At 43.8% G+C, this 25,946-nt stretch overlaps 1 protein-coding gene across 1 annotated transcript in view; it reads left to right on the forward strand.

Annotated features, from left to right (window-relative positions):
* LOC138976188 (integrator complex subunit 3-like) overlaps window positions 1-25,946 on the forward strand; it is a 33,393-nt gene that overhangs the window by 4,445 nt on the left and 3,002 nt on the right. Inside the window, exons 5-28 of the mRNA XM_070349037.1 lie at window positions 1,044-1,128; window positions 1,576-1,642; window positions 1,918-2,068; window positions 3,006-3,135; window positions 3,428-3,525; window positions 4,293-4,484; window positions 6,002-6,089; window positions 12,394-12,473; window positions 14,088-14,179; window positions 14,502-14,608; window positions 18,096-18,212; window positions 18,462-18,591; window positions 19,128-19,185; window positions 19,819-19,919; window positions 20,312-20,356; window positions 20,959-21,078; window positions 21,700-21,793; window positions 22,070-22,129; window positions 22,411-22,479; window positions 22,968-23,046; window positions 23,559-23,672; window positions 24,385-24,433; window positions 25,030-25,209; window positions 25,816-25,904. Of these exons, the coding sequence (XP_070205138.1) occupies window positions 1,044-1,128; window positions 1,576-1,642; window positions 1,918-2,068; window positions 3,006-3,135; window positions 3,428-3,525; window positions 4,293-4,484; window positions 6,002-6,089; window positions 12,394-12,473; window positions 14,088-14,179; window positions 14,502-14,608; window positions 18,096-18,212; window positions 18,462-18,591; window positions 19,128-19,185; window positions 19,819-19,919; window positions 20,312-20,356; window positions 20,959-21,078; window positions 21,700-21,793; window positions 22,070-22,129; window positions 22,411-22,479; window positions 22,968-23,046; window positions 23,559-23,672; window positions 24,385-24,433; window positions 25,030-25,209; window positions 25,816-25,904 (2,395 nt within the window). The remainder of the gene's footprint in view (window positions 1-1,043; window positions 1,129-1,575; window positions 1,643-1,917; window positions 2,069-3,005; window positions 3,136-3,427; window positions 3,526-4,292; window positions 4,485-6,001; window positions 6,090-12,393; window positions 12,474-14,087; window positions 14,180-14,501; window positions 14,609-18,095; window positions 18,213-18,461; window positions 18,592-19,127; window positions 19,186-19,818; window positions 19,920-20,311; window positions 20,357-20,958; window positions 21,079-21,699; window positions 21,794-22,069; window positions 22,130-22,410; window positions 22,480-22,967; window positions 23,047-23,558; window positions 23,673-24,384; window positions 24,434-25,029; window positions 25,210-25,815; window positions 25,905-25,946) is intronic.

Below are 25,946 nucleotides of genomic sequence, written 5' to 3' on the forward strand. Positions count from 1 at the left end.
AGGGCGTCAATCCACGATGAAGACAGAGAAGTTTCAAATGGAAGCATGTTAATGTTATTGTAATTCAATCTGACGACGATCTCTTTCCTGCTTTCATGCGATGGTAAACAGACAGAATTGGTTCTGTTTTGTTCACACACTACTTTCAGTCCACCTACCTGCAAGGCCGGTCAAGTCCCGAGAAATATGTCTCTGTATTCCTATCTTATCACTCTGCTCCTGTTTTGTTTTCTTTCACATACATTTTCCCTTCTTTTTTTACGGGTTTCTGGACAGCAAACTCGAAGACAAATTCTTTTCATCACAAAAGCGATCTTTGGAATTGACTGACGTAGTCCGGAAAAATTCATGCATCAACTTATGTCACGTATTCGACGTCATCACTTCGCATACCTTATGGTCTCGGTATTTCGTTGGCCTTCATATTTCCTACTTGTAAAATGACCCTCAAAGCTAACCGAGACTAGTTGAGGTTGTATCAATGCGCCTCGCCAGCAGGTGGTTAATGGCTTTTTTAGCGAGTGGTTATCGACAATTAATGACCGGTAATTTTTAATGAGTTGGGGCATTCTGACCAATCACAGGATCTGTTTCATTAAAACACCAACTTGATTGAATTACAATTATGATTCTTGTTTTAAAAAAGAAAATCTCTTTTTTCAAAAAGAATTTGGTGGATGTTGAGTATGTCAGGCTAGTAATGGTGGTGGGAAGGAGTTTGGGGGTTGTGTAAGTTTGAATATATATGTGAAATATTCTTAGGGTTGAATAACTAAATGGATTGATACAGTCAGGTCACATAAGGATCAAGTTTGTGTCAATCACTCCGTTCTCTGAACATTATTTTATCAAACTGCTTCAGCTTTTTCTTTTGGGGGGGGGGGGGGGGGGGTCATAGGTAGTGGAATCCTCCTTTTATTAAGACCTACAAAAGCCTAATGGGCATGACGAAGGAGAGTCGTATAAGGCATTTGCTTTTCTTGTTGGTTATATTGGTTGGACATGCAGCATGTACTTCAGTCTGTGTGTTTGTGTGCACACAGATAACCTGGCTGACAAGAGAGTTGATAAAGCATGCCGTCAAGGACTCTGATGAATTGTACCTTTGGCTTCTTCGGAGTATTGTGGGTGAGTATTATTCTTTATTTAAAAAGTACGTCCGCCTACCAGTACCATGTTGTCCTGGGGGAGCTGATTTGGTTTAGCTACGTCATTGAAAGTGAGAGATATATATCTCAAAAAGTATTCAGGCACTTGAAGTAACCTTGAAATTGTTTGTACAGAGGTGAATTGTTGGCACAGTGTTCTGCTTATTCTGTGCAATAAGTATATGAAATTTGATTGCCATAGCTCAGACTTTTTAGAAAAAACTATGTAACTCGAACTGTTAGACAGATGAACACAAACAAGAAACAGTGAGAAAACAAGAAAACAGTAAATCCCTTATTGCTGGTTTGGGGATATTAAAAAAACACCATAAAGGACATTGCTACACAAAATCTGGTCCATGGTTTTATGCTACAATAGTTGTCAAAGTTGTCTTTGAAGTCATTTCTTCTGTTTTCTTTTTTTCAGGGGGTGACACATCATCACGCAATATCTGGCTCATAGAGACTCTGCTTGACACGTTTTTGGATCACAGGTCAGTTGCATTTTATAAATTAAAAAAGTGTGCCTATATACACCTCTCTCTCTCTCTTTCTCTCTTTCTCTCTCTCACTCTCTCTCTCAGACCTTTTTGATGTAACACCAGTTTGCTCCTTGTTAAATCAGATAGTTAATGATAGCAGAGCCTTTCTTTTTACAAATTACAGGATGGTGTGTGTATTTGTGTGTGGGCCTTTTGTAGTTTCTTTGGCGAGATGGTTACGCTGTGTGAAGGTATCAGCCAACTGGCATGTTCTCTCTTCTTTACAGACCTTGGTTGGAAAAGAGTCAGAGTCCACGGGACCTGGTTGCCAGTGTGGTGTACACGTACCTGCGCCTGATCGTGGACCACAAAGAATCAGCATTCTCCATGCTGAGGCAGAGAGAGGTGGAGCTGTGCATCACACTACTCAGAGAAAAGGTGCAGTCCCAGGGGAGCACGCTTGGGGGGGGGGGGGGGGGGGGGATGGAGATGGAGATGTGTGAATAGGGGAGGTCAACAGTGGGGTAAGGTTGGTGGAGGAGAAATAAAAGTCTTCATTTTAACCTTCACCGGATCACGCGTTGGAGTACACAGTCTGGGAGAATGGAGATGTGTGAATAGGGGAGGTCAACAGTGGGGTAAGGTTGGTGGAGGAGAAATAAAAGTCTTCATTTTAACCTTCACCGCATCACGCGTTGGAGTACACAGTCTGGATGATGTGTGTCGTGTACGACCCATACTTTCCAAAGAAGGATTCAACGTAAAAAGTATTGGTCATACACGACCCACACCATCTGAATAGGGATAAACGTTTTTCCGCCTCTTTGCAGAGTATGGATCGTACACGACCCACGCCATCCGAATAAGGATAAACAACCTAAAATTCCTTACGTGATTCCATATGGCTCGTCCACAACCCACATCATCCGGACTGTGTGGTTCAAATTACGTCATCGTTTATTTGTTTGTTTACAAAGATAATCTTTCACAAGTTGGGCAATGGTCAGGTCGTTTGGTGATTAGAGTTTAGTTTCAGAGATAAAGACGATTTTGTGAGGCTCTGGGTCATCCAGGACCCACGAAGCACGGTGAAGGTTAACAATGTTAACTATTCAGTGTTGTTTAGCTGGAGGGGTGAGGTGGGGGTAGGGGAGTTGAGACTTGAAAAGTGAAAGTATTTTATTTTCACTACTTTATATTAGTGGCATATGCATGTGAGCTGAAATCTTATGAGCTGATTATTCATTTAGTTTAGGTTCCTGTTTTAAGATTTCTTTTGATTTGCCTCACAACTCTTGGGGGATCGGGGAGGGTATGGGCAATTCACGTTTTTACAGGGGATCAGCTGAGAGTTGGCTTACATGCTTTTTTTCAGTGGGCAGAGTGCCTGGTGATAGGACGAGACCTTGCCCGTCTGCTTCAACTTGTGGCCAGAATATCAGAGTTTGAAAAGCTGTGGCGAGACATTTTTCTCAGTCCTTCTTCTCTCTCTCCAGGCTTTACCGGTAAGTACAGGAGACTATCGTTCAGTCTGCCATTCAGTAGATCAGTCATTCGTAGTGCATGCTTCGAATGTGGTATTGATGGTCATGAAGTGAAAAAGTAAGTTTTATTTCCTGTCTAAAGATGTAGAAGTGATGCTGATGATTGGAGATGAAGATTTATTATTCACTCATTTTGATTCTGTGACTTTTTCATTGAGTGTGTTTCTTGGTTTTTGTTGCAACCGTTGATTTCTTTTGTACTCAAAACATGATCGTATTCTATGAATGACAGACTAAAGGTTTTTGTGATCAGGAATCAAGCAGCTGATGTCACTGCCAACCAAGAAACACTTCCTGGCATCACGGGTCACCCTGGACATGGAACGAAAGCTCAACTTTCTTCTGCTCAATGTGCGTTGCTATCACATACAAACAAAATCGTTCACCTCTTTGTCCTTGATGTTTGTGCAGTAATGTGTGCAGTGGTGTGGTTTTTTTTTACCAATAGCGCACGTCAGTAATGGTGAATGTATGAGTATGGGTGCTGAAGCTACTACAAGTGATATTCTCAGTGAATGAATAGGGCTAATAGTAGTATGTGAGGAATAGGTTCTGAAGTTGCATTTAGGGTTACCTATTAAGCAGGTGTACATACAAGGTTTAGGGTGTTACAAAGAGTCAGGTACAAAATTTCAGTCATGAGAAGTTTTTATTGCCATTTTCCAGTTTACAAGTAAATGGTATTGAAGCTTGATAGCTACTGCAGTGTTTGCTTCTCTGGATTATGTGTTACAACTTACTGTTCCACAACAATATTAGAAGAGACCATTTAACAGTGCCACTCTTGGAGATCTTGTAGATCTAATGAATTAATATCATGTTATTAACAGTTGTAAACAAAATTGTGAACAAAACTTGATTTACTGCAGTAAGGATTTCTTGAAGGTGGTTTATTGTTCTGATTCTTTAAATTCAGGTTACTCAGTCAGAAGAATTTGGCTCCAAGTTACAACACAATTAGTAAACTTCTGGAGAGATTTTTTGGGCTAGAAGAAAAACAGGTGGTATCCATGTGCCATGTAATATGATACGCATGTCTGGGGCCACAGCTTTTCACATAACAGTTCCACAGTCGTCATAGAGCCTTTTATTGTTAGGAGTGTGTTTTGTTGTGCTAGGTCCAGTTTGGTCATCACAAGCGCTACCAGGAGTGGTTCCAGAGGATGTACCTGTCCACTCCAGAGAGCCAGACACTGCGCTGTGACCTCATTCGTTTTATCTGTGGCTGCATCCATCCTTCCAACCAGACCATCAGCTCCAACATCATGCCTCGCTGGGCTGTCATTGGCTGGTTGTTAACCACATGTACCGTGAGTGTAACACCTGCAACTGTATTGGGCATGAAATCTGTCAGCTTAAAGGCACAGTAAGCCTCCCGTAAACCATCACAGAGCTCCACGAGCGTCTACATACAGTACAAGCATACTTCCATTTGAACGCTCACCGAACGGGAACATCCTGGCTGCTTTCTGTCGAGCGTGAGAAATTTTCAAAGAATTTATTTTCGTGGACTTGCTCCTCTACAACAATGGCGCCTCGTTTTGGTGCTGGACGGCTGTTATGAATATTCAATACCGGAAATCACGCCCGGACAGTAAGCCTCCCTTAAACCATCACAGATACTGTCAGGCTTTTACACACAGTACAAACACCCTTCCATTTGAATGCTCACCAAACGAGAACATCCTAGGTGCCCTACGTAAAGAGCGAGCAATTTTTAAAGAATTAATTTTGCAGATTGTCTCGAACACTTTTTGGACCCATCCTGAACTCAGGTCAAAAATGAGTTACTTCCCTTCGGGTCTCATTCTATTGATGTAAACTGGCGATAGCCGTGGATCGATGATTATCAGAATGTTTTTGGACCGTGGTGCGTTTTTGCGCTAGACCTAACTTTTAAAATTTAAATTATAAATTGACAGCTTGTTACACAAACATTCTTTAATCATAAAAGAATTATTTTTTCATCAAGACAAGATCAGTACAATTCAAAGTTGTGAAAGTTTGAAAAAAGAAAAGCCCGGAAGCAGGGTCACGCAAGGGTCGTAGCAGACGACGGTTTATGCATATCGCCGTTCCTCTCAACAGTCAAAAGCCATCGCTAGAGTTCTTGTGAACCACAGCCATTTGTTTCGTGCATAAAAACGTGCTATTGTAGATAAGCTCACATCGAGTCGCATTCAAATGACTAACTGACGACTACATTGTGAAAAAGGGAAACTGGATCACACGGGTTCACGATGGCTCAGGGGTAAGATAAACCACGCAAAAATAAATTCTTTGAAAATTGTTCGCTCTTTACGGAGGGCACCTAGGATGTTCTCAATCGGTGAGTGTTTGAATGAAAGGGTGTTTGTACTGTGTGTGAAAGCCTGACCGTATCTGTGATGGTTTACGGGAGGCTTACTGTGCCTTTAAGTGTTTAACTACCCTAAGGCATAAACAAAGCAGAGTTTCATGTTTCATATTATTTCCTTCCAATCCAAGAACGTATTTTGATCCTTGATAAAAACAAAACTTCATATGCGTGATTAAAGAAGAGAATCTACATTTCTCCGACATCTCAGGCACACAACTGGCACGATTTCCAGCCAATAAAAGGCCTTCGTAGCAACAACAAAAAATCCTGTATTTTTCTTCTTTTTGTTTTGCCTGTTCGTCGAAAACACATTTTTTGCTTGGCCACACCAGACAGCCAGTTGGCTATTATTGATACAGTGTTAACTCTGTTAATGACATTTGTGCCGTAATGGGCACATTGCATTTTGTTTCATTTTCCCCCCTCTTATTGTACTGTGAAGATACCAAAGGCTTTGTATTGTTTCAGTCGAATGTGGCAGCATCTGATGCCAAGCTTGCTCTCTTCTTTGACTGGCTCTTCTTTGATGCCACCAGAGACAGCATCATGAACATCGGTAATGTCTACATTGTGCAATGTTTACAATATTTGTATCTGTTGGCCTTATTTTGTGAGTAAGCTGTTCAAAATTCAGCTTTTGTAGATGAGATTGAATGTCTCATGTGGTGGCATTCTTTTTCAAAATTGGTAGATGTGAGTTTCAGTGCTGAACTTTTGAGCATTTTATCCAATGTTATTTGAACTTGGTTTTCAACAGAATAGTTTAAATATGATGACTCTAGTTTGTCTTGCACTCTATTGAATGCATGTGGTAGTACTGCTTTATACAGGCAAGTAACTGAAGAAAATTTGAACAGTAATTGTGTTGTGAACAAAGTTGACAAAGAATTAAGCTGAAAGGAAATTAAATTACATAACTTTACCCAACTCACGTATAGCAATTAACTCTAGTTCAGTGCTGGTAACGCTGTTCGCGTCCCCTTGGTAACAAGGGAGACCACTCTAAAAAGAGAGTGAGCCATCCCATAATGTCCGACCAACTACTGATCTGACTTCCGTATGCGTGCGCATAGGCCGCCATTTGTATCATTCCATACTCAGCGTTCAAGGGAACGGGACGTGTTTTCGTTCGCTCTGGCTGTGCTCAGCCTTTCTCCTACGTCTTAGGACTTGGATTTCGCCCCTTGGTCGCCGCCTGAGCCTTGCACCTGTACCTCTGCTGTATTTGGTGAGATCTTTCTGTTTTACTTGTAACTTTAGCGACATTTTGTCGCTCAGCTCGGACTTACGAAATTTTTCTCTGAAAATTTTTTTTGTGAGTTTGTTTGTTGACATGGCGGAAGCGGCGCTGAAAGACAGCGCTAAGAGAAAGCCTAGTGCGAGACAGGTTGCTACTGATGCCTCGCCCAGTAAGAAAGGGTCTCGTAATGCTAAAAATTCCGGTCATGACGTTTCTGCTTTTTCTGCCTTGCCAGCTAAATCACCGGTTTTGGCGGCCATGCTCGCTTCCCCCGTTTTGTCTAAGCAGATTCCAGTTAAGGGTACGCCTGTAGAAGATCCTGGTGTTGTTTCTGGGACGCCTAGTGGCCCAGTTTTGGCTCCTGCGGATGTAGCGTCTTTGTTGCTCACTTTGAGCTCACAGGTCTCGACCTTGGCGGCCGAGCTTTCTTCAACACGGGCGGAGTTGCGCGCCCTCCCTTCCGGTGTTGCGGACCCGCCTTCGCTTGCCAGGATCCGGCCCTCGCCCTCTGCTACGGCTTCAAGGTCGACTGTCACTACGCGGGTTGATGTGCACGCTTCTCAGGACGGTGACGTTTGCAATGTGTCTCTGCTGAACTCGCCGGTTCACGGCAAAGGTTTGTCTACCCCACGAGTAGCCGGGTTCTCCGGCGAAAGTGGGGTGCGTGTTCAGGAGGAAAAGGCGACCTCGGCTGCAAAGCCTGCGAGCCGTAATAGCCCCGACAGCCTGGCTGACCCCTCGCGCAGAAGCGCCCGGTCAGTTGGGTCGACGGGCCCTGTTCAGCGAAAGGGCGTTGCGCTCCTACCCCCTTCTTTGGAGGAACGTGGGGAGCCGCATCGTCCTCTCCCGCCCGGGGGGCAGGGAGTGGTTGACCTGGATGACCTTTCGGTTGACCAGGAGAGTCTCTCTGGGGGTCACCTTCCCGATTGCCCTTTTGAGCAAGAGGGAGAGGTCGACGAGGGTACGTCCGCCATGGGGGACGACCTTCAACTTACTTTGCCGTCAAGGTTGCCAAGCGCAGTGGCGCTGGCCGCCGAGACGGCATTTAAGTATTTTCCTGAAGGGGTGGCTGAAAGTAGGTCAAAGCTTCCACCACCTCGTTCTGCCTTTGATGATTTCCGGTCGGCTCGAGAGCAGAAACCTCAGTTCCGATTCCGCGAATCTTCGTCAATTGCCTACGAAATGGCAAACGTCTTTAAGGCCAAACGTGGTCCGCCGGTGCCTCTGTTGTTGCAACATGGGGAGGCTCCCGACGATGTTATGGACTGGCTTGCGAAGCCTGGGGGTCAAGTTTCTGGTTCCTCGAATTGCAGGTTTGCCCCTCAGTCAGTCAACTTAATTGAGTCATTCGCCCTGCCGTCGGCCGTGCTTCCGGTGTCACCGGGAATGGCTGTGTTGCGCGAGGACACGTACAGTAAGGACAAGCCTGTTCCTTTTTACTGACGCGTCGCTTGCGGCTATTGAAGAAGCGGGCAGGTCTTTGTTGGAGCTCTCTTCTGTGTCAGAGTCTCTACAAAGGTCGTTGTCAAGGTCAATCGCCACATCACTTGACCCTTTCGAGTTCAGGTTCGACGCTTCGGCTTTGGATGTCACCACCCTTCTCTCCACGCTGGCTAAGGTTTCGAAAGAACAGATGTCTCTTTCGGCTAAACTTTATGCCCATGCAGTTCACTCCAGGAGATCTGCCTTCTTGGCAGGTTCCAGGATTCGGGACAGGGCTAATGTGGAGAGCTTGAAGGTCTCTCCGTTCACGGACGGGGCTCTTTTGGGTCAGTCGTCCATTGACGCGTTCCAGAAAGAGTCACAGGATGCAAGGGACATTGCTTTCTCTCACCTTGCGCTACAAGGTTTCCAGAAGGCTCCTAAGCCTCAGACTCAGACCGCCAGCAAGCCTCAGAACTCTTCTTCTGGCGGCGGCGGCAAGTCACAAAAGCAGTCTTTCGCTTCGAGGGGTAGGGGCCGCGGGGCTCCTTACCCTAAGAGGGGTCAATCTTTTGGAGGATCTAGGGGGTCGGGGCGCAAGCCTCACCCCCAATGATGTGTTCCCGAACCTCTCATCCCGGTAGCCCCCGCACTGGTTGTAGCGGGCGGCCCATCCAGGGCCCTCACTTCCTGGCTGCAGCTAGTGGACAGCAAGTGGGTTACCGGGATAGTGAGTTCGGGATTCCGGCTTCTCTGGTCAGGGGAGAAGGCACCTCTGACCAGGATAATTCCGCCATGCAGGGCTCCAAGGGATTCGGAGGCAAGGGCCGCCGTGCAAAAGGAGGTGACTGCTCTTCTGCTCAAGGGAGCAATAGAGGAGGTCACGGACTTACAGTCCCCGGGGTTTTACGGCAGACTTTTTGTAGTGCCAAAAGCCTCGGGGGCTTGGAGACCTGTCTTGGATTTGTCAGCCCTCAACAAGTTCTTACGGGCTATCAAGTTCACGATGGAGACTACGACCTCAGTTCGGGAGGCTCTGCGTCCGGGGGACTGGGCGACGTCTGTCGATCTCACAGATGCATACTTTCATGTGCTGATGCATGTAGCAGACAGAAAGTGGCTACGCTTCCCCTGGGGAGACAGAGTGTATCAGTTCAGGGCCCTTCCTTTTGGCCTGTCTCTAGCGCCGTGGATCTTTACGATGATCGTCAGACAGCTTTGTGCTCTGGTAAGAAAGAACGGTGTTCGTCTCAGAGCCTATTTGGACGATTGGTTGATCCTCCATCAGGACAAAGAGCGTTGCGAGGCTCACACTCGGGGAGTGCTCAGTCAGGCCTCGCAGCTAGGATTCTCGATAAACCTGGTAAAGTCGGAGTTGGTGCCATCTCAGAACTTTGTTTATCTGGGCATGGATTTCGACACCCGAAACTGGTCTGTCCGTCCTTCTCAGAGAAGGATCGACAAGCTCCAGGATCTGATACGTTCTCTTTACGGAGAGAATCGGGCCAGTGTGCGGGTTCTGGCCTCGGTTCTGGGCCAAATGGATTCAATGGCGACTCTCATCCCGTTAGGCCGGGTGCACAAGAGGCCTTTCCAGTCTGCTCTGCAGGCTCGTTGGGATCAGTCATCCCAAGGCTGGAATCTCCAGATAGCTCTGGGTTCATGGTTTCTGCGCACAACTCGCATTTGGTTGCTCCCTCTGTTGTTCCAGGGAGTGCCCATTGTTCGCAAGCCTCCAGAGAGCGAGCTCTTCACGGACGCCTCTCTGATGGGGTGGGGAGCTCATCTAGACGAGCAGACGGTGTCAGGGGTTTGGGACTCTTCCCAGTCCTCCCTGCACATCAATGTGCTAGAATTGGAGGCCGTCTCTTTGGCGCTGCATGCGTTCAGGCCTTTTCTGGTGGGCAAGCATGTCAGGCTCCACACAGACAACACCACTGTGGCGGCTTATGTGAACAGACAGGGGGGGACGCGTTCTCCCAGTCTGTCAGACAAAGCTTGCTGTCTTCTGACCTGGTGTCACACTCAAGACATTCTGCTTTCAGCCGTGTATCTGAGGGGCAGTCTGAACGTCCTTGCGGACACTTTGAGCAGAGGGGACAAGGTGGTTCACTCAGAATGGACTCTTTCACACCATGCCCTGCAGCGTCTCTGGGCTCAGGTAGACAAGCCCAAGATCGACCTGTTTGCCACGAGGTTCTCGGCGAGACTTCCTCTCTTTGTGTCCCCCTTCCCGGATGCTCTGGCCTGGAAGGTAAATGCATTGGAAATAGACTGGACAAACCTGACAGCGTATGCCTTCCCTCCGTTCTGCCTTTTGGGCAAGGTACTAAGAAAGGTCGACTTGGAGAAACCAGCGCTGGTTCTGGTCGCTCCTCTTTGGCCAAGCCAGCACTGGTTTCCAGACTTGCTGCGTCTAGCAGTTCGGCCCCCGATCCCTCTCGCCGTGAAAAAGGGAGATCTTGTTCAGCCTCGGTCAGGCATCCCCCACGAAGATCCGCGGATCCTGAGCCTTCACGCCTGGATTCTGTCCGAAGCTCTTTGCTTAAGGCAGGGGCCTCTGCCTCCACTTTGAAATTTGTCCGTCATGCCCATAGGGAGTCCACGACTTCTGTGTACTCCTCCCACTGGGCGGCATGGTCTAGGTGGTGCTCTCTTAACGGGGTTAATCCTTTATCACCTAGATCGATGCAGGTTGCCAACCACCTGGCTTGGTTGGCAGAACAGGGAGTTTCACCCTCGTCTCTTCGCGTACGGAGGTCAGCGATCTCCTCAACTCTTTCGCAACTCGGACACAAGATTACACTCGGTGGAGTGGTAGCTAGTGTCATTAAGGGTGCCTCCCTTACAGCCGTGCGCGCTAGGTCACGTCTCCCTGCCTGGGACTTGATGCTTGTTTTGCGGTTTTTAGCCTCGGAAGGTTTTGAGCCCATTCTCTCGGCATCCTTGATTAATGTTACACGCAAGGCGGTTTTTCTTTTGCTGCTCGCAACCTCTCGGAGAGGTAGCGAGGTTCATGCATTGTCAGGTTTAGAGAAGGATATTGGTTTTGAGAAAGATGGGTCTGTTTCTCTTAAATTTACACCAGGTTTCCTTGCTAAGAACCAGAAACCTGGGCATATCTCTCCTGTACTCCACATCCGGCCTCTGAGCGATGTTCTCGCTCCGGGCGACCCTGATGTAGTTAATTGTCCTGTCAGGTCTCTCAGTAGTTACCTGTCACGCACAAGGCACCTCCGTTCAGAAAATCAAAAACTGCTATTTATATCTCTGAATACGGCGAGGCATAAGGACATTGCAAAGGTTACGTTGACTAAGTGGGTCTCCAATCTTATCAAACAAGCTTATGCCTGGTGGGAGGTACAATCTGGAGATATTAGGGCGTTCTTGCCTCTCACGGCAGCCAGGACACACGAGGCAAGAGCATGGGCTTCGTCACTGGCAGTCCTCAGGTCTGGCCGGCTTACTGAGGTACTGGAGTCAGCCTATTGGAGATCTGAAGATATCTTCATCAATTACTATCTCAGGGACGTCTCTTCACTGAGACAGGACGGCAGTTCTGCGCTACCTTCTTTGGTAGCTGCAGGACAGGTCCTTCATGCTTGAATTTTGGTAAGTACCCACCACCTATAGTAGCAATCTGCTATACGTGAGTTGGGTAAAGTTATGTAATTTAATCCAAAATTTTAGTAATAAATTTTAATTTAATTAATATACTTACCCAACTCACGTCGTTTATTCCCTCCCGCCTCCCCGCTGTGGTTGGTTTTGGGTCTAAAAAAGAAGTGAGTTGGGCTTCGTATGGTATGATACAAATGGCGGCCTATGCGCACGCATACGGAAGTCAGATCAGTAGTTGGTCGGACATTATGGGATGGCTCACTCTCTTTTTAGAGTGGTCTCCCTTGTTACCAAGGGGACGCGAACAGCGTTACCAGCACTGAACTAGAGTTAATTGCTATACGTGAGTTGGGTAAGTATATTAATTAAATTAAAATTTATTACTAAAATTTTGGAATATGGTCATTTCTTTCTGTTACAAGCATGCAAGGCACTGTTGTTATTTTTGTTTGCATTTTTGACAGAGAAGAGTACTTATGTTCTCCTAGTCGTATGGCTGTGTATTACTTTAATTAGATGTGTGTGTGTTGTGTTACTTATGCATGAGTGAAAGATTGTGTGTGCTTTTGTTGTTCAGAGCCAGGGATCTTGGTGATGTACCATTCCATGAAACCACACCCAGCCATCACAGCTACCCTGCTGGACTTCATGTGTCGGGTCAGTATTTCTTTCTTTCTTTATTTGGTGTTTAACGTCGTTTTCAACCACGAAGGTTATATCGCGACGGGGGAAGGGGGAGATGGGATAGAGCCACTTGTCAATTGTTTCTTGTTCACAAAAGCACTAATCAAAAATTTGCTCCAGGGGCTTGCAACGTAGTACAATATATTACCTTACTGGGAGAATGCAAGTTTCCAGTACAAAGGACTTAACATTTCTTACATACTGCTTGACTAAAATCTTTACAAAAATTGACTATATTCTATACAAGAAACACTTAACAAGGGTAAAAGGAGAAACAGAATCCGTTAGTCGCCTCTTACGACATGCTGGGGAGCATCGGGTAAATTCTTTCTCGTCCCAACCAATATGGGACTCCCCCTAACCCGCGGGGGTGGGTCAGTATTGCCGGGCTGGACTTAGCAAGGCAAAGCCATCTGCACTCGTTTCTCTCCACACACTTGCATTTCATTTATGGACAGTGGTCACTCAAGAGGTTTTGTACGACCTAGAAAACAGGGTAAATAGTCCCCCCCCCCCCCCCCCCCCCCCCAATGAAATAGTCACCCTGTCACATCAAACATCAAACGCAGGCATTATGGCATACTAGCAACTTTAGTTTGATACGGGAAAGACTGCAAAATTAAATTACTACTGATATGACTGACCAGTATATAGTTTCCTTTTAAGTATTTTCCCAATTAACCAGCAGGATACCGTAAATTTCAAGTTAATTAACACCAAGCATGTGTATTTTGAAATATTTTGTGGGCACTGTGACCAACCCTTTTCACATTATTTATTTGAAACATGTCGTTCAGTTATGTACTGATTAGAGATGGGGAAGTAGTGATGATTGGATTTGGATATTTGTTTTGTTTGTTTTGTTTTCAAAGGTGTTTAAAAATAAACTAGTGTTGACCTGTCCATGGAGTAACAAGCACACAAGCATGCAGAAAACGGAGGCTGCTTATTTATATATACGACTAGTGTCTGTCTGTCTGTCTGTCTGTTCGCGATGCACGGCCAAAGTTCTCGGTGGATCTTTTTCAAATTTGGACACCGTATTCAGCTACACCCCGGACACAACCTCATCGATGAGATATTTCAACACGTGCTCTCAGCGCGCAGCGCTGTGCGCGCTGAACCGATTTTGTTTTTTTTTTGGTCTGGATCCACTACCAGTAACTCTTCCTTATCTTCTCCAGTGTTTTCAGCCGCGATTATCTCCCTTCCTCCGTGTGGCGTCAATCTATATTCCCGTTACTACGTTACTATTTTTAGAAGGTCTCCAGTGTTTTGCGCGTTTATCTCCTTTCCTTCGCCCGGCAAAGCCGGGTCCCAGGCGCAGCCTGGTATTCGGCTCTACTTCTTCCCGGCAAAGCCGGTACCCGGCGAAGCGGGTAATCATCTAGTATTTATATATATGCACAATAGTTAACCCTTCATTGGTACTGGTAGCATAAACAGGTCTAGTTGAGAATTCACTGTGTCTTGTATTGTGTGTGTGGGGTGTGTGGGTTTTTTAAATTAGTTTAAGGGGTTGTTTTAATCATTGAATAATCACTGTATCTTGACATTTTGTTTTAAGCAGATTTGTGTTTCTTTCAGATAATGAACAATTTTTGCCCAAGATACGCAGCTGAGATTAAAGAAGGATTTTTCACAGCGCTTAGAACGATCATTGCAAGACATGTTCTGATGTGAGTATAGCTTGGAGTATATTAAAAAAAGAACATTGTGATGTGAGTATAGCTTCGAATATATTAAAAAAAGAACATTGCATGCTTGCTATCACTGACCCTTTCTCTCTCACTCTCTCTCGCTCTCTCTCTCTCTCTGTGACTGTGATGTGTGTCAGAGGTGTGTGCTGTTGGAGGGGGTCAGTGGAAGGACACTGCTTGCAAGTTTCATGCATCATTTTCTCTTGTCATATGCCAGTGATGCACTCTGCACACGTTAACTTAGCTCTACTGCTGTGACTGTCATATGCATGAAGAATGAAAGCTGTGTCTCTGTTTTTAGCTCGGCCAACACAAAGACATTACACCCACTGTTCGACAATCCAAAACTGGACAGAGAGCTGAGGGCCCTTGTACATCAGAACTTTTTTGAATTCTGCAATCAAGACGGTATGTGTGTGTTTTTCGTGTCCTAAGAAATGAAAGTGAGGTTCGAACGTGCCCATCAATTACTTAAGGAGCTATTCCACAGTACATACTCAGCCTGAAAAAAAACTCACTGAAATTCAAGTTCAGTATACAGCAGTTCCTGCAATGTATGGCCACCGGCATGAGCGGACACCTGACATGTACAGACACATTTGCTTGGCACAGAGTATATTAATAATATATGCACCCTCTTCAAACGGACACCTGCAAAACGTGATATGTCAAAGCAGCACCGCCCTGATATGGCCCTTCGTGGTCGGCTGGGCGTTAAGCAAACAAACAAACAAACCTGCAAAACATGGACACAGTCACTCATTTTTGGTCCAAACTGTAGGTCATATCTGCAATGTGCGGACAGACGATTATCGAATATTCACCGCAACCAAATTGATAACAGAGCAGTATAATTATGGCTAGTCCGGCGCCTGGTACAAAGGTCATGTCAGTCGTGTTAACTTGAGTGCACACATAACCAGTAGGAGGGGCATTGACTTGGGTATGACACTGGTTTACAGTCTTTACTTTTTTTTGCAGTTAGAGGAGAAGATGCCAACGCAAAATTGCTCGATGTTCTTTGTTTTCTTGTCTGCCAAACATAAACAACGGAAGCCCCAGGCCCTGACAGCAAGAGAGTTGAAATCCAAAGTACTCAGCATCACGTATCATGATATAACTTCGATCAATTTGGCAGTGGTAAAGGATAGCTCTGCTGTGCGTCTCATTCATTGACAAGATTAGCAAAGCATACTCTTCTTTTTGTCTTCAGTCTTGACCAGTGAGGTGTTGGGTCGGTTACCACATCTGTGAACCCGTCAGTTTTCTCGCTATGTTGGACATTGAAACACCCACACACCCCTCCCCCACCAGTGTCAAAAGTTAAACACGTCCACTTGGCTTTTCACAGTGGACAGTGGCCTCGAGCTGACAACCTCTCTGCACACAGGCAGTGGCTGTGGGGGCAGGGAGGGGGTGGTGAGTGGGCTAAGGTGGGATGGTGGTAGAGCTGAAAGAGTATTGAGATAAATGAAAGGGTGTTAATAATCTTCCATGCAGATTCAAAGGTGGCGCTATCGTTCAGGGGGTGGGGAGAGGGAGAGAGTTGGGTTGGGTAGGATGAGGGCACTTCCAACTGGAGAGTGGAAAGTCGCTGCCAGAGACCTGCAAGCATTGAATACAGCCAGACAAGAAGAAATTATGACATGTATGAGACTATCGGCTTGTTTTTATTCAAACTGGTTTTCCATGGTTATTCTTGCAAAGAATCTGCACAAACATGCATGCCTCTGTGAGTATGTGTGGCTGGTTTCATATGATGCCAGGGCCTTCAGTGTCTTGAGGCTTGTTTTTACATTTAGTCAAGTTTTGACTAAATGTTTTAACATAGAGGGGGAATCGAAACGAGGGTCGTGGTGTATGTGTGTGTGTGTAGAGCGATTCAGAGTAAACTTCTGGACCGATCTGTATGAAATTTTACATGAAAGTTCCTGGGTATGATATCCCCAGAGGTTTTTTTCATTTTTTCGATAAATGTCTGATGACGTCATATCCGGCTTTTTGTAAAAGTTGAGGCGGCACTGTCACACTCTCATTTTTCAATAAAATTGATTGAAATTTTGGCCAAGCAATCTTCGACGAAGCCCGGACTTTGGTATTGCATTTCAGCTTGGAGGCTTAAAAATTAATTAATGACTTTGGTCATTAAAAATCTGAAAATTGTAATTAAATATTTTTTTTATAAAACGATCCAAAATTACGTTTATCGTATTCTTCATCATTTTCTGATTCCAAAAACATATAAATATGTTATATTTGGATTAAAAACAAGCTCTGAAAAATAAAAATATAAAAATTATGATTAAGATTAAATTTCCGAAATCGATTTAAAAACAATTTCATTTTATTCAAACTTATTCCTTGTCCGTTCCTGATTCCAAAAACATATAGATATGATATGTTTGGATTAAAAACACGTTCAGAGAGTTAAAAAGAATAGAGATATAGAAAAGCGTGCTATCCTCCTCAGCACAACCGCTACCGCGCTTTTCTGGATTGTTAATTTCACTGCCTTTGCCACGAGCGGTGGACAGACGATGCTACGAGTGTACGGTCTTGCGGAAAAAATGCAATGCATTCAGTTTCATTCTGTGAGTTCGACTGAGCTTGACTAAATGTTGTATTTTCGCCTTTCGCGACTTGTTCTCTCTTATTTTCACGCAATAGATCGAAGTAATTTTTACCAAAATTTGTTTTCTTCTTTTTTATTATTTCATTTACCGTATTTTCCGGGTTACAAGGCGCTTCAGCGCATAAGGCGCACCCCCTTCTTTTAAAAAAAAATTGTAATCCAGTCACCCATTGGGCGCAGGGGGGCGATAGGGCGCACCAAAATTGAAAAAGTATACCAGTAACAAACGGTCAAAGGAAGAATACAGAGTGGAAATATGTGTGCTCTGTGTGTGCGGCAAGATCAAAGGCAGGTCCATTGTGATAGCTGGGTTGCCTTGTTTATAGACACTGACCTTCTTCCCAGGGTTCAATGACCCATTTTTAGCTATGAGAGGTGGTTCCCCTGTCATATCTGAGAGAGGAAACACTACCTGCACCGGGGTCAGTGACCGAGTTTAACCTATGGGTCTCTTTGATGTCTTGAGAGGAAACTTGGCCAGGGTAGTACCTAGTAGCTGAAACATGCATTATCACAAGTTGTTTGACTGGTACTCAGGCGGTCTCTTTGATTTTTTTCGTATTTCATACACGGATTAGGCGCTTCGTTATACAAGGCGCAGGGGTCAAACTCGAGGAAAAAAGTCGCCCCTTATGACCCGGAAAATTCGGTATTTGATTTTATTATTCCAGTACAAGTAGTGGCTAGCATAAACTCACTCAGTGTATGTGTGATGTGGGGGGGGGGGGGGGGGCAGAGCCCCCCTCCCGTGACCGGCCACCTGCAATGTACGGACAGGTTTGCAATGGCCAAAGGGTGTCCAATCATGAGAGGGACTGCTGTATATATATATATGTATAGTTCTCAAGAGCTGTCTCCACTAAGCTTCCTTTAGTGCAGAGTTGTTGTTTTTCCTTGTTTATCTTGAAATGTTCACTCTGCATTGCAAAGTAGAAGGAATGTTGAAGATAAGGGACAGAAACATGTGAATGCATAGTGGAGGTCGAGTAATGTGAGGATCAGACATATATTTATTGTCTTGCTTTCAAGTTACGTAAATTGTATTGTCAGTGTGTGTATCTCAGGCCCGACTGTCAACAAGATCACATTTTGCATGCTCACTGATTAGGGTTTTCTCTGAATTTTGTATACATTTTATGTGTGTTTGTGTGTGTTTTTTACCTGTTTATTTGTTGTCTTTCACATCTCTCTTTGAAATGGTGTTTATAAGTTTGGACGCATGAGGGAATTGTAGTGGTGATTGTCTGTTTGTGTTGCTTTTAGCGGTGAAGGAGGAGCCACTGGTGAGGGAGAGAGCGGCCAGTATGGACAACGGCAACCACATCAGTGACGGCATTCAGGAAGCAAGCTTCAGTGACGACGAAGATGACATCCCACTTGGTCAGTCTTACAGTCAGTGTGCCATTCATTTTGCAAGCACCTATTTTTTATTGACAGATTTAAATCTGGATTTGTATGCAGGAAAGAAAAACATTCTGCTTTTATTCTGAAATTGTGGCTAGATCTAAAGAAACTGCAAATGACCTATGGCCAATTCCCCTACAGCCATCTTGTTGAGTGGTGTATATTAGTATTCTGAATCACTCAATTGTTGCCTCTTCCTATTTTATTTTATTTTTTTGTGAATAGGTAAAACTGCAGAAGAGAGTTCTTTCCGACCAATCTTCAAACCTCCAGAGAAAGGTGTTGACATCACGGAGCATTTGGATCAGCTTCCGCCAGCCATTAAGGACCTGACTGCAGAACTACAGTCTGAAATGTACGTAGCTTTTGTCCAACAACGCTACATTTACAAGACAGCCCAAAGTTATTCCCAGATCAGTGTTATGTTAGGTTGGCCACATATGGCCAAGTGTGACTAACGGTAACTCGACAGGACCTGCTGTGTTTGGTCACCAACAAGCAAGCACATACACTCACACTTTGCAGACAATAAGAGAAGTGTGACCACTTGACAAAAACGTGATAGCTAGAGAGGAATGGAAATAACAACCTTCACTTAAAGTGCCCTCAGCACCCTTTCGCACAGTCAAGTGTGTGGCCTGTAGGGCTGTGTAAAACAACCGTTTGGCGCAAATGTGTCCGAGCACCCCCTGTAATGCTGCACTGTACTGTATTACACGGTGTAGTGGTGTTCTGATGAAAAGACAAACATTGGAGTACTGTCAAGGGAGTGGGGATATGGGTTGGCAGGGACACTAACCATGTGTGATTGTCCCTTCGACATTTTCTTGTTGCAAGAATGTTATGCCTGAATGGAGAGGTTTAACTTCATTACATGTTGTTTGTTTTCAGAAACCAGGAGATGCGCTGTGATTTGTTGGATCGACTGATGAAAGTTGTCATACAGGAGGTGAGTGCCTCTGTTGTTACATCTTTTTATTTTATAGCAGCGCTAGCTTATTTGTTGTGGTTGTTGTTTGCTCTGGAGCCTTTGACATCTTTCAATTTGCCAGCTACATGCCGATTATGAAGACAGACTATTGTTGCAACTTTTATGAGGTTAAAGGAATTTCTCTCTCTGCAGACCTGTTTACCCGTACTATTTTGGAGTAATTTATTACATTTTTTTTAGGATTTGGGGGGGAAAATACTCCATTTGAGTTCAGACTACGATTTTCAAATGTGCTTCAACTAAGGTTGGAGTTACTATTTTGGTCATCAGATTACAATTTTTTTACTTTTTTACTTGACCATTACTCTTGTCAAGTTTTGGGGGTAAACAGGTCTGTCTCTGTCTGTCTGTCTGTCTGTCTGTTTGTCTCTCTCTCTCTCTCTCTCTCTCTCTCTCTCTCTCTCTCTCTCTCTCTCTCTCTCTCTCTCTCAGTATTTGTCACATGGCTGTTTTACAAGATGAAAGTCATGTCAGTAGCTCATTGAATGCATGAAAGTTAATAGTAATGAACAGAGTAATAAATAAATCTAACTTTTGTTGAACGCACACACACAAATCATGTTGACACCTACACTAAAATGTGTGCTTCAGGATGACTTTGACGACATTGCGTCCAGCTTAGCCAGCTGCCTGTGTCAGATCTTGAAGGACCAGGTCAACAAGAACATCTTCCCCCACCACGTGGATGAGGAGTAAGTGTTGTCTTTCTTCTATCTGTGCTCATTTCCCAACACTGTAGAGACTCTGTGGCAGACAGAACAGATGCCATGGAGTGTCAGTCACATTTTTGTTCTAATATGATTCCCTGAATTTCTCTATGAGATAATAAAGTATTCTTATTCTTATTCTTACCCAGAGGTCTCATACATGACAGAACTAACACATTATCTTGCCTCTTTGTGGATAGGCAGAAGAAAAAGTTACAGGAACAACACAAAAATAAGGACCTTTTTTGAAGTTGTACTTGCTGTAGATTAGTCAGAATAAGAAGGGCTTATGCACTCTAATACTAATAGGGACTGTTCTTTGATCAAATATTTCATTATTTAGTATTTTAATCTTTTATGCCTCTCTCTTTTTTCAGTTCCATCGAAGACTCTATAGATACCCCATTGTTCGTCATCTTCAGGTAAGGCAAAGCCACCTTGTGTATTAATTTTTTTTTTTACTCGTGTGTTCTTGGTGACCAAATTATTTTCATGTCTTCAGAGTTTGTTGCTGTGTGTGTGTCTGTGTCGGTTTGTATTTGTGCGTGTGAAAATGTTGCTCATGTTGTTCAGCTTGTATCTCTTCAAGAAGTATGATGTATGACTAAAAGTTTGATTGGTAACATGTGCCTCATTTAATTGACCAATATGAGTATTCAGCAGAGTCTGTGTTGTAAAAAGTGTTTGTCTTGCTATGGAGCCATCTTTGCCTTTCTGGTTGGCGGCTGGCAGTATGTGAACAAAACTCTTGAACATTTCTTAAGCTGAGTCTTGAAAAGTAGTTGTGGATCTTAATCTTGATGGCTTTTGTACATAATGAAAATCTGATTGACTGGTCAAATTGTACGGTCAAATGCCGGTTAGATCTGTATTCTAACATTTATATGGGAATATATAAGAATGATCCAGTTGATGAAGGTGGCTCTTATGAGATGCCCTTTTACACCATGTGACTAAGTTCCAATTTCCTGGAAGAGATGTGGGATTGTTGTTGCTCTGGCTGAGATGTTGAGATTGATTACAGGTGCTTGAGTCAAATGTCGGAAGAGGACCCCCGCACACAACCTCTCCTCCAGTTGATGGGGGAGATGTACGAGAGACAGCCGTGCATTGGATACTACCTCCTCTACTTCCTCAAAGTCAGGTAAGTACACAATTCTTTAATCAGGCAATCCAAATCTCCACAAAAGCAAAACCAAAAACAACAACAAACCTTTAACCCAGAGGGGGTTAAATTTATATTTACAAGGCCAAAATGCTTCAGCTTCTGGGGTCATAGCCCCAAGAGCCTTACCAGGTGCTCTGCCCCTGGACCCCACCAGGGGACCGACGCGGCCCCCTGGACCCCCAGCGTTATTTATTTTCTTGAAACTAATTCTGCCTTGAATGGATTGCCTGTTTAATCCTCACACCATCCCCTTCCTCACCCCGTCAGTATTTTCCTTTTGAAAATGAATCAGTTTGTAGTCTGGAAATACGTACCTGTTTAGTTGGTTTTAAGTTTAAAAAAATGTATGCACAGTGTGACGTGTTTAGAACTGTATTGTTGTCAGTATTGCAAGAATTTGCTCTTCTAGTTTAAAGGAGAGATTCAAGATTCAGGGGAGAAGATTGATTTTTAGTACAGGTGTTGATAAGAACAGATAAAGAAGAAAGTATGTGTCAAGGCCATGCCCCGACCCTGAAAGGTTGATGCCACCCGAATGAAGCCAAACTAGTTGGTCTGTCCCACAATCATAATGGCAATGGTGCACCTTGGTTGCAGCAAAAACTGTGATGAGAAGATGGTGGCCTACAAGGAGTTTTGCAGCAGTTTGGATGAGAGGGATTTCAAGTCATGTCTTCTGCAAGATCTTAAGGTAAGGCACCGTGATTGTAGCGCCCTGTCTTCAGTGAAGGAGAATGGACAGTACTGTGATCTTCTGTAGTTTTTCTCTCTTGTCCTTTGTCAGCCATGTAGACACATGATGCTGAAAATAATGCTTAATCGCCCATTCCAGCAGTGAGTTCTGATAGGCAGTCCACAACAGTCACTGTTAATTGCAAAGAGAGAACATTATTAACTTTTAGTTTTATTCTTGTGTTTGCACAGCTGGCAAATAGATGTCTTCAGTTATTTGCTTTTCTGTTTTCAGTTGTGTGCTGAGGATGATGTTCGGCTTTTCACCTATTTGATACCTGACATCTACACACAGGTATGTATATTTCTGTTTGCATATAAAAAATAAAAAAATGTGTGAAAGATGTACAAAAAAGAAAGGTAGAACTGAGTTATTTGATTATTTTGTTCCTAGGATTCTGAGAAAAACATATTGTAGCTGATTTTCTATAGACCTGAGTAATCAGGAGAGTCTCAACATTGGACATCTTTTGTCATTGTAAAGTTTTCTGGCCTAAAACTTAAGTTAAGGTTTCTGAAGCTGGAGTGCTGAATCTTGTACAATGTGTAGACTATCCTGCTTTGTTTCTTTTGCAGTTTGCCGGGATTGCTGTAGGGAATGCCGAGCTTGTGCATATGATTGTGGAAAACATTGATGGAACACAGGTGATTGTGTGTGTACATGTGTGTGTGTCCACATGTCTCTGCGTCAGTGTGTGTGTGTGTTTGTGCATGCATTCATAATTTTGTCACTTATTTAAGGGATAGGCTCTGACAATTACCCAAAACAGCCTTATGTCTCAATTAAACAAACCCTGTTAAGAAATGATTGCATGCACACAAATATCCTGTCATGTTGCCATAGTATACAGATACATGTTTTCAACTCCCATGTCCAATTTTAGAAACTGTTTCTAACATACCATGTGTGAACAAAGTGTACACTGGTTTACATGGCAACCGACCAGGTACATGTGATAACTGCAGATACTAAGGACTGAAGTGTCTCTGGATAATGCCTTAGACAATAAAAGATGTCTGAAATGTATGCATTTGAATATATATCTATTATATGTATAATCGTGCATGACTAATTGATTTTGATAAAATGTTGATGCAGTCTTTAAGTCATGCTGACAGTTTTGTTGTTGCAGTTGCAAGACTTAATCTGCCAGATTCTGCAAGGTCACCTGATCATCTTCAACAAAAAGGAAACATTTCTTTCTATATTAAGTAAGTTTTTGCATTATGAATATGTCAATAGATGTCTGAACTATACTAAATTTTTAGAGAAAATCATATTTGAAATACATTGATGCTACATTGATATCACAAATTATATGAGGAAAAAGTGCCAGTTTTTCAGTATGTGTTTTTAGATTTTCAGTTGTTTTTCTCACAGAATGCTTGTAGATTTCTAGGGAACGGCATTTTCAGAGGCAGAGCCTTGTTCATGTCTGAATGGGCATCAACTGATGCAGCTTTGTGCTGTTGTATTGGTACCATGACTGACTTCAGTGAGCAAGATATAGAGCAGGCAGGATTTTACTCTCTGGTACAGTACATGGTTCAAATAACCTCAGTTTTATCCTTCTGTTGTGCTTTCAGTTGGAAAAGTTCACTTTCATCCTTGCCTAGTGTTTTGCTACAACAGACATAGCAAACACTGTGTTCTTGTTCGTGATGAGATGATAGGCAGAAACTCAAAGAGTTAGTCACAATGTAAATGATGATTTGCTTTTCAGACGAGAGTCTGAAGTGGGAGACGATAGAGCAATACTTCCTGTGGCAGCTCATCACGGCACACAACATCCCCATCGAACACATGTTGCCTGTTCTGCCCATGTTGGAATACACAGGTAATAACACTTGTGGCTTTTTTCGTGTCTGTATGTGTCTGTCTGTCGGTCTTCCTCTGGTGAAGCCTTCGTACTGAAAAATAATGTTTTGTAAAAGACGGACGCAATGGCCTAGTGGATAAGATGCCGGCCTCCCAAGCAGAAGGTCGTGGGTTCCAATCCTGGCTGAGCCTGACGGGATAAGGGTGGAGATGTTTCCGATCTCCCAGGTCAACTTATGTGCTAACCTGCACAATGCCTTACCTCCCTTCGTGTGTACACGCAGGCATAAGACCAAGTGCACACGGAAACAAATCCTGTAATCCATGTCAGGGTTTGCTGGGTTATAGGGAAATGAAAATACCCAACATTTTCCCCCGAAAGCGGCGTATGGCTGCCATGGCAGGGTTAAAACGGTCATACACGTAAAAACCCACTTGTACAAAAAAACACTAGTGTGCTTGGGAGTTTTACCCCATAAACGCAGAAGAAGTTTTGCAAATGTATGTGCCATCTGTTTAATCTACAAGGACTTGCATTTCACCCAATAACAGGGGCTGTTGGTCTATGTCTTTAAAATGTCCGGTGTCCAGTCCTTGTCTGTTTGTCTGTGCATGGACCTGGGGTCACCTTTGGGATTTTGACATATTTTGAACCTTACTTTCCTAGGTGACTTCTCGGTTGTTGATGTGTTTGTTCAGTCATCTACAACTTTGATGCTTTTATTTTTCAGCAAATGCAGAGGCCTTGACATCCTTGATGGTACTACTCAAACAAGAAAGGTCAGTCACGTTACTTTGCATGTTAATGTTGCCCTTTTTTTCTCTTTTTTTCCGAAGTTAAATATTAACAAATGTGGATTGAAAAATGGGTAAATTCCACATTTATTGATTGTGGGGTTTTGTGGTTACTTGTATCTCCCCCACAGCTCCTCATTCCTGTGTTGCTGGTTGCCATAAACAAGCCGTTGCTACCATGGCTCTCACTATTCTGATGCAAATTTCTGTAGAGCTTATGCCATCAGTCAACAGTTAAAGTTGCACTAAGGTTAGATAAAAGCTCCTGATTGGCCCCAGCTTCTGGCTGCCCAGCTGCATGGTTGGACTGATGCTCGGTGCCTGTGCAATTTATAGCTGCACAACATGCACCTTCCGCTTTTCTTGATCACATTTGCTGTTGGTTGACATGGCATAATTTTAGTGTGTTAACTATGCTGATAAAGATAGCTGGATGACTATATTTTGTTTGAATCCTGTGATAGGCAATGCTTTTGTTTGAGGCTTGATAAACTGTTCTGTCTTTCAACTGAATTGATTTAACTTAAGAACTGAGTGAAGCCCCTGACATGCGAATCTCTCCTTTCCTAAACTTGTTCCAGTCCCAGTGCAGAGCTGCTGCGCCCCATGCTTTGTCGAGAGTGTAAGAAGATGGACTACTTTGTGGTGTCTGTGCTCAAGTACTGGGCGCAGGAGTATGAGGATCGCCTTGCAGAGCTCATCAAGGAGCAGCTGACACGCCTGGGTGGAACAACGCACGCCAACAAAAACAAGAGAAGCAAGTGAGTACCAGTTGCAACACTTTTCATAGGGCGCCATAGGAAGGAAAGCTCGTTCTGCGAAAAAGTTACTTTGAAGTACTAGAAATATTTTATTACAAAAAACACAAGGTAAGCAGCAGCTTTTTTATTACTGAAATAATATACCCAATTCGGTAAGCTTATTTAGTTGGCTTCTATCTTAATTGGCTACTCTCGAATTTTTCAAAGCAGAAAGTGCATGGACACAATGTTTAATTTTGGAACACGTTGTCTTGGAAAAAAACTAGTGAAGCTATAAAACTAGAAGGAACAGATGTGAAAGTTATTATAGGAAGTCACAGAATAAAAGATATGTAGGAACAGTAAAAACATTGAAAGAGGGAAAATACCCCAACAATGAAAACATCCTAAAACTCTGCCATACTAACCCACTCCACATTGAAAAAAAAGGTTTGAACTAGGCATATCGATGTGTACTTGGTATATAATGTAAGTATGGTCATTGTTTAACAAGTAGGAGTTGGCCAAGCATGTGCTGATCCCATATTAAGTTGTCTTTTACACCTTCTTAATGAAAAACTATGAAAAAGAAAGTGTTGAGCAGCTTGTCTCGCTGGTGTGCGACAGGTCCAAAGAGAGCAAGAAAGATCAGCCCAGCATGGAACAAGTGTTGGCTCACCTGGACCACATGAGGCAGGTGTGCCGCAACATATCTTGTGAGTCACGCCTTTCCTTCTTGTTTTCTCTTGTTGCTGGGA

This window comes from Littorina saxatilis, linkage group LG1 (genome assembly GCF_037325665.1).
Source record: "Littorina saxatilis isolate snail1 linkage group LG1, US_GU_Lsax_2.0, whole genome shotgun sequence".
NCBI lineage: Eukaryota > Metazoa > Mollusca > Gastropoda > Littorinimorpha > Littorinidae > Littorina > Littorina saxatilis.